Raw genomic sequence first — 6318 nt, 5'->3', positions numbered from 1 at the left:
CCGCCGCCGCCACCGGCTCCTACCGGGCACGGAGCGGCGCAGCGCCCCGATGAACCCCCCCCTCCCCTCCCCAACCGGTGACTCGGGAACCCCCGCTCCGGGCAGACCCCGCTGTCGGGTACCCCCTTAGGTCGGGGGGGGGAACAGGGACCCGAGTAGCCCTGGGTGGCCCCAGCCACTGCTGGGTACCATGGGGGGCACCCGGGTAGTGCACCCCCGAAAGAGCCCTGGGTCTCCCAGCAAGCCCCAGGCACTCCTGGCCAGCTCTGGGGGCCTCTCAGTTAGCCCCAGGCACCCCTCAGTGGCCCTGGCTCTCCCCCACTAGCCCTGGGGTTCCTCAGTTAGTCCCAGGTACCCTCCAGCTAGCCCTGCGGGTCCCCTAGCTCGTCCCAGCACTTCCTCAGCTAGTCCTAGGGTTCCCCCACTAGCCCTAGAGCACTCCTGGCTAGCCATGGGGGTCACTCAGTCCCAGGCACCCCTCGGCTAGCCCTGGCTGTCCCCCATTAGTTCTGGGCATCCCTCAGTCCCAAGCACCCCCCCTCTCTAGCCCTGGGGAGCCTCCATTATCCCTACTTGTCCCCCAGCTGGTCCCAAGCGCACCCCAGCGAGCCCCAGGTACTCCTGGCCAGCTCTGGGAGGCTCTCAGCTGGTCCCAGCGCTCCCCCAGCTGGCCCGAGGGGTACCCTCGCTAGCCCTGAGCATCCACCGTTAGCTCAGGTGGCCCCCAGCTCGACCCGAGTAGCTCTGCCTGGCTCCGGGCACTGCTGGCTACCCCTGGGGGTCACCCAGGTAGTCCCAAGCCCCCCCGCACTAGCCCTGGGTGTCTCCCACCAGCCCTGGGGCTCCCGTAGCTGGTCCCAGGGATCCCTTACTAGCCCTGGGTGCCCCCAGCCAGCCCTGGGCATCCTCCACTACCCTGGGTGCCCCGCAGCCAGTCCCGACCCCCCCCCAACCAGCCCTGGGTACTCTTGGTCTTTTAGGGGTACCCTGGCTAACCCCAGGCACCCCCATTCAGTCCTGAGGGCCCCCCACTGGCCCTGGGGCTCCCTCAGGTAGCCCCACGCACTCCACAGGTGCTACCGAGCATCCCCAAAGAGCTCAGGTGACCCCCATCTAGCCCTGATCCCCCCCCACCAGCCCAGCTTGTCCCCCAGCCGGCCCCTCTGAGTGCCCCCGGCCAACGGCCGCAGGACCCCGCAGCCCAGCGCTGGCTGCCCAAGCACCGGGGGCAGGGGGGGGAGCTGCAGCCCGCTGGGACCGGCTTCGGTTGGGGGGGTCCGGGAGTCCCGGTCCTGCCCCACAGCCACGCCAGAGGGCAGGGGGTACCACTTGGCCACGCCCCCACCCATAAACCGCACCCAATCCATTCATAATCCACGCCCATTCCCACGCAGACCACGCCCACATATGGTCGCGTCTCTCGAACCCCGCCTTGTAGGCGGGGCTAAGAGCGTTGACCGCGCCCCCTTGTGATAAGCCCCGCCCCTCGACGGAAGTCTCGCGAGAGTTGCGGCGGGATGTGCGGCGGCTGTGTGGGCACCGAGTACCCGGAGCGGGTAGGCCGGGGCCGGGCCGGGATGGACCGGGGTGGGCTGGGGTGTCCCCGGTACCGACCCCGGTACCGACCGTGTGCTGCCGCCGCCGCCGCAGGGCACCACCTGCCTGGAGGGAGGCTCCTTCCTGCTCAACTTCGTGGGGTGCGCGCAGTGCGGCCGCCGGGACCTGGTGCTGCTGAGCAACCGCGCGGCCGGGCTGCACGGCGGGGAGGAGATCGTCACCTACGACCGTGAGCGGGGACGGGGCACGGCGGGGATGGGGGGGACCCTTTGGGGTCTAAGGGTGGGGGAGGCCTTTAGGGCTATGGAGACCCTTTGGGGTCTGGGCCTCGGGGGCGGGGGGGGGAGTTTGAGGCTTATGGAGCTGAGGGAGGGTTCATTTGGGGTCCGGTGCTGGGGGGTACCCGTGGGGTGGGGGTGATGCTTTTGGGGGGTCATGGGCTGGGGAAGTGATGCTTAGGGGGGATCTCAAGGTTTGGGGTTGGGGGGTGTCAGGGAGCTGATGGCTGGGAAGGGGTTTAGGTGCTGGGGGGGGATTTAGGGGTGTGGATGCCTCTGGGCACTGGGGGGGGGGTTAATGCTACAGGGGATGTGGGGAGCATGGGGGGGGGGGCTCATCCCTTTGTCCCCAAGGGGCTGAGGGCACTGGGGGGGGAATACCCGGGGTTGGGAGCAGCCGCATCCCCTTATCCCGGTGTCCTCTCCCCTCCACAGACCTGTGCAGGACCTGCCACCACCTCATTGCGCGCCATGAGTACACCTTCAGCGTGGTGGACGACTACCAGGTACCCCCGGGACCCCACTTTGTGCCCCCCCCAGCTCTGGGGATACCCCAGTGTGAGTGCCTGTGGTCCTGTGGTGTTCCAGATGCCCCCTGCTCTTCTAGAAGCCATCCCTATGCTTGGGGCTACCTGGAGCCGCTGGCACTAGTCCCTGCTTCCCAGCTCACCTCGTGCTTCCCGTGCAGCCCAGTGGGAATGTCAGTGAGGCAAAGCGTGGCTCTTCCCACCTCCTCCCTGGCACATTTCCTATGCAGCAGCGAAAGGCTGGAAAATGGGCTGGGGGGAGCTGGAAACAAGATCCCCCCGGATCTGATTGCAATCAGGGATCGAGTGATGGCTCCGGATTGGGTTTCCCTGCGGGAGAGCAGCAGAGCTGCTGTGGGAGCCCCAGCTCTGTGTCCCACCATGAGTACACCCTCCTGTGCTCATCCCCCTGTGTCCCACCAGGAATACACCCTCCTGTGCTCATCCCTCTGTATCCCACCAGGAATACACCCTTCTGTGCTCATCCCCCTGTGTCCCACCAGGAATACACCCTTCTGTGCTCATCCCCCTGTGTCCCACCAGGAATACACCCGCCTGTGCTCATTCGCTCTGTATCCCATCAGGAATACACGATGCTGTGCCTGCTCTGTGGCCGGGCTGAGGACTCCATCAGCATCCTCCCTGATGACCCCAGGCAGATGACTCCGCTCTTCTGAAACCAGTTTGGATCCCAGTATGAATCCCTGGGTGTCCCAGGATCTCCCTTCCCACTCCCCATCAGCACCAGGAGATCCCTGGCATCGGGATCCCTGTGGATAATGTGGTCCTTTACCTCTCTTCTCCAACCTTCCAGCCTGGATGTGGTGGATGCCAGATGCTTCCATGCTCCCATGGGCACATCCCAGATCCAGGAACAGGCAGGAGCACCACAACCTGAGCCCCCCATGTGCTGAAGACATGAAGGGGGCCCCAGCATGTTGTCACCCCAAAAAGGGGTCCCAAAGGATGCTCCTCCCACCTCAGGAACCCACATGTGTGGGGCAATAAATGTGCCGTGTTGCAGCCTTCACCCCTATGCTTCCCCATAGCTGGTTGGGGGGCAAGGAAGGGATTGGGGGCTTTTCCTTCCTGTGAGGCTATGGAATTCCTTCCCTTTGGGTGGATCCAGCCCTTCCCAGCACCTCAGCACCCATCCTGCTCTCCCAAAACCTGCTGAGAAGCTACATGGGATCCTTTGGGATCACTGCACCCCCCAGGGCCTGTTTCCTTGGGTTGTGTCACCCACTGACACCCAAAATCACTCCCTGGGGTGCGATGCTGCCCTTGGCACCCAATGACACCCAAAATCACTCCCTGGGGTGCGATGCTGCCCTTGGCACCCAGTGACACCCAAAATCACTCCCTGGGGTGCGATGCTGCCCTTGGCACCCAGTGACACCCAAAATCACTCCCTGGGGTGCGATGCTGCCCTTGGCACCCAGTGACACCCAAAATCACTCCCTGGGGGTGACGATGCTGCTCTTGGTACCCAGTGACACCCAAAATCACTCCCTGGGGGTGACGATGCTGGCCTTGGCACCCAATGACACCCAAAATCACTCCTGGGGGTGACAATGCTGCTCTTGGTACCCAGTGACACCCAAAATCACTCCCTGGGGGTGACGATGCTGCCCTTGGCACCCAATGACACCCAAAATCACTCCCTGGGGTGCGATGCTGCCCTTGGCACCCAGTGACACCCAAAATCACTCCCTGGGGGTGACGATGCTGCTCTTGGTACCCAATGACACCCAAAATCACTCCCTGGGGGTGACGATGCTGGCCTTGGCACCCAATGACACCCAAAATCACTCCTGGGGGTGACAATGCTGCTCTTGGTACCCAGTGACACCCAAAATCACTCCCTGGGGGTGACGATGCTGCCCTTGGCACCCAGTGACACCCAAAATCACTCCCTGGGGTGCGATGCTGCCCTTGGCACCCAGTGACACCCAAAATCACTCCCTGGGGTGTGATGCTGCCCTTGGCACCCAGTGACACCCAAAATCACTTCTTGGGGTGCGATGCTGCCCTTGGCACCCAGTGACACCCAAAATCACTCCCTGGGGTGACGATGCTGCTCTCGGCACCCAATGCCACCCGCAGGGAGCCGGACACCGCTCCATCCACCACCACATCCAGCATCCAGGGGCTTTTCCTCCTACTCCCCCCCTGCCCCCCACAAACCACGCACACTTTGGGGTTTGCTCCCTCCTTTATTGCCCCCCCCCCCCAGCACCCCGGTGCCTCCCGCTCTCTGCCCCCATCCAGCCCCCTCCCTGCGGCGCTTTCGGAGGGGACCATCACCCTGCGGAGAGCCGGGAGCATCCCGAGGGATGCGGCGGATGGGCCACGGGATCTATTTGGCCAGCTTGAGGAGGCGCTGGATGTCGGGCTCCAGCTGCGCCGTGGCCGTGCGGGGGCTGTAGCGCCGGAACGGTTCCCCTTCGGGTCCCACCAGGAACTTCTCGAAGTTCCAGGAGATGTCGGAGCGCCGGACGGGGCTCCAGGCCAGGAAGCGCGGCTCCAACATGAGGGTCCCTGCCTCGTCGGCCGGAGCAGGGAGATGGAGCTTCAGGTAGGCAAAGACCGGGTGCGTGTCGGCGCCGTTCACCTGGCACTTCTGGAACAGGGTGAAGTTGGGCTCGAAGCCGCCCCCCGGCCGCACGTGCTTCAGGAGGCTGAGGATCTCCTCGTTGGTGCTGTTCTCCTGGAAGGAGGAATTCCATAAGGAGAATGCTTCCCTATGGAGGTGGGGAGATACCGGCACAGGGATGCGCCAACAGGGTCGGATGGCGCTTGGAGCAACTGGGTCCTGCCCAGGGAACCAGAGGAGCTTTGAGCTCCCTTCCAAGCCATCCCATGGCTCTTACCTGGAAGCCGAACTGGTTGCAGGGGAAGCCCAGCACCACCAGCCGCCGCGGGTAGCGGGCCTGGAGCTGGTTGAGCTGGGTGTAATCCCGCACCGTGGAGCCTCAGAGCGATGCCACGTTCTCGATGAGGACCACGCGGCCCCGGAACACGTTGAAATCCACCCTCTCGCCCTGCAAGGAGGTGGCGCTCAGGTCGTAGAAGGACTTGGCGATGGGGATGCTCATGGCTGCGGGTGCTGCTGCCTTCCCCTTCCCCTGCGGCCGCAGGCAGCCTTAAGGGCTTCCCGGTGCCCACGTGATGGGCTGGATCCGGAGCTCTCCCGCTGGAAACCGGAGCCGTCTCCCCTGGCGCGGGGAGGGAGCGGTGGCGCGGGGCCAGGGCCATGGAGGCTCCAACCCAGCTCAATAATTGATGGCACGGATGCTGTTCCCCGTGCCCAAGGGCTGCAGGGTGGGAACAGGCAGGAAAGGCCGGATATAACGGGATTCTGGGAGGTGGGGATGTGTGGGGTGGAAAGGGGGTGACTCAGACCCACAGGGGGTTGGGAATGGGGGGCACGGTGTGGATCCCACCCCAAGGCTGTCTTGGCATCACCTGTGGTTGCCAGTGTTTGGATCCTGGTGCCTGCTGTCTGCCCACCAGGGCTGGTGCCCACTGGTCCCAGGGCCAGTGTTCACCCTGGCACCCATCTTCTTTGGGCCCAGCATCATCCTGGTGCCCACCAGGATCCCAGTGCCCATCCATGCCGATGCCCACCAGGATCCCTGTGCCCATCACCATCCCAGTGCCCATCCATGCCGATGCCCACCACCATCCAATGCCAACCATGATCCTGCTGCCCACCCATCCCAGTGCCCATCACCGAGCTGTCTGACAGCGATATCCCTGTCCATGCCAGGGCCAGCTCCTGCATCCCTGTGGGGATGCTCCCACAGCTGGGACTGAGCCGGCAGTGGTGATGGACACAGCACCCCATGGACACAGCACCCCATGGATACAACACCCCATGGGCACAGCACCCATAGACCGATCACCCCACGTTCCTGTCCCCTGGCCTGGAAAGGGGACACCACCGCAGCAGC

The 6318-nt window shown here is 64.4% G+C and overlaps 2 protein-coding genes across 2 annotated transcripts; one reads left to right on the top strand and one right to left on the bottom strand.

The window, feature by feature from the left end:
• The first annotated feature begins 1490 nt into the window (after positions 1–1490).
• Positions 1491–3392, top strand: CHURC1 (churchill domain containing 1). The gene is made up of 5 exons (XM_080618806.1): positions 1491–1556; positions 1651–1786; positions 2271–2341; positions 2947–3056; positions 3177–3392. The coding sequence occupies exons 1-4, from the start codon at positions 1518–1520 to the stop codon at positions 3037–3039; spliced, it is 339 nt and encodes a 112-aa protein (XP_080474932.1). The 5' UTR covers positions 1491–1517; the 3' UTR covers positions 3040–3056; positions 3177–3392.
• A 1329-nt stretch (positions 3393–4721) lies between these two features.
• On the bottom strand, positions 4722–5460 carry GPX2 (glutathione peroxidase 2; the record flags this gene model as incomplete). The annotated part of the gene is made up of 2 exons (XM_080618804.1): positions 4722–5072; positions 5236–5460. 2 exons carry the CDS (start codon positions 5458–5460, stop codon positions 4722–4724), a joined length of 576 nt encoding a protein of 191 aa, XP_080474930.1.
• Between the last annotated feature and the right edge of the window lie 858 nt (positions 5461–6318).

This window comes from Psittacula echo, assembly GCF_963264785.1.
Source record: "Psittacula echo genome assembly, chromosome: 5".
Lineage (NCBI taxonomy): Eukaryota > Metazoa > Chordata > Aves > Psittaciformes > Psittacidae > Psittacula > Psittacula echo.
This window is presented reverse-complemented; position numbering and strand designations above follow the sequence as displayed.

Coding starts and splice junctions, on each gene's coding strand:
- CHURC1 (XM_080618806.1), top strand. CDS start 1,518: ATGTGCGGCGGCTGTGTGGGCACCGAGTACCCGGAGCGG. Junction 1,787..2,270: donor GGAGATCGTCACCTACGACC/GTGAGCGGGGAC, acceptor TCCCCTCCACAG/ACCTGTGCAGGACCTGCCAC. Junction 2,342..2,946: donor GCGTGGTGGACGACTACCAG/GTACCCCCGGGA, acceptor GTATCCCATCAG/GAATACACGATGCTGTGCCT.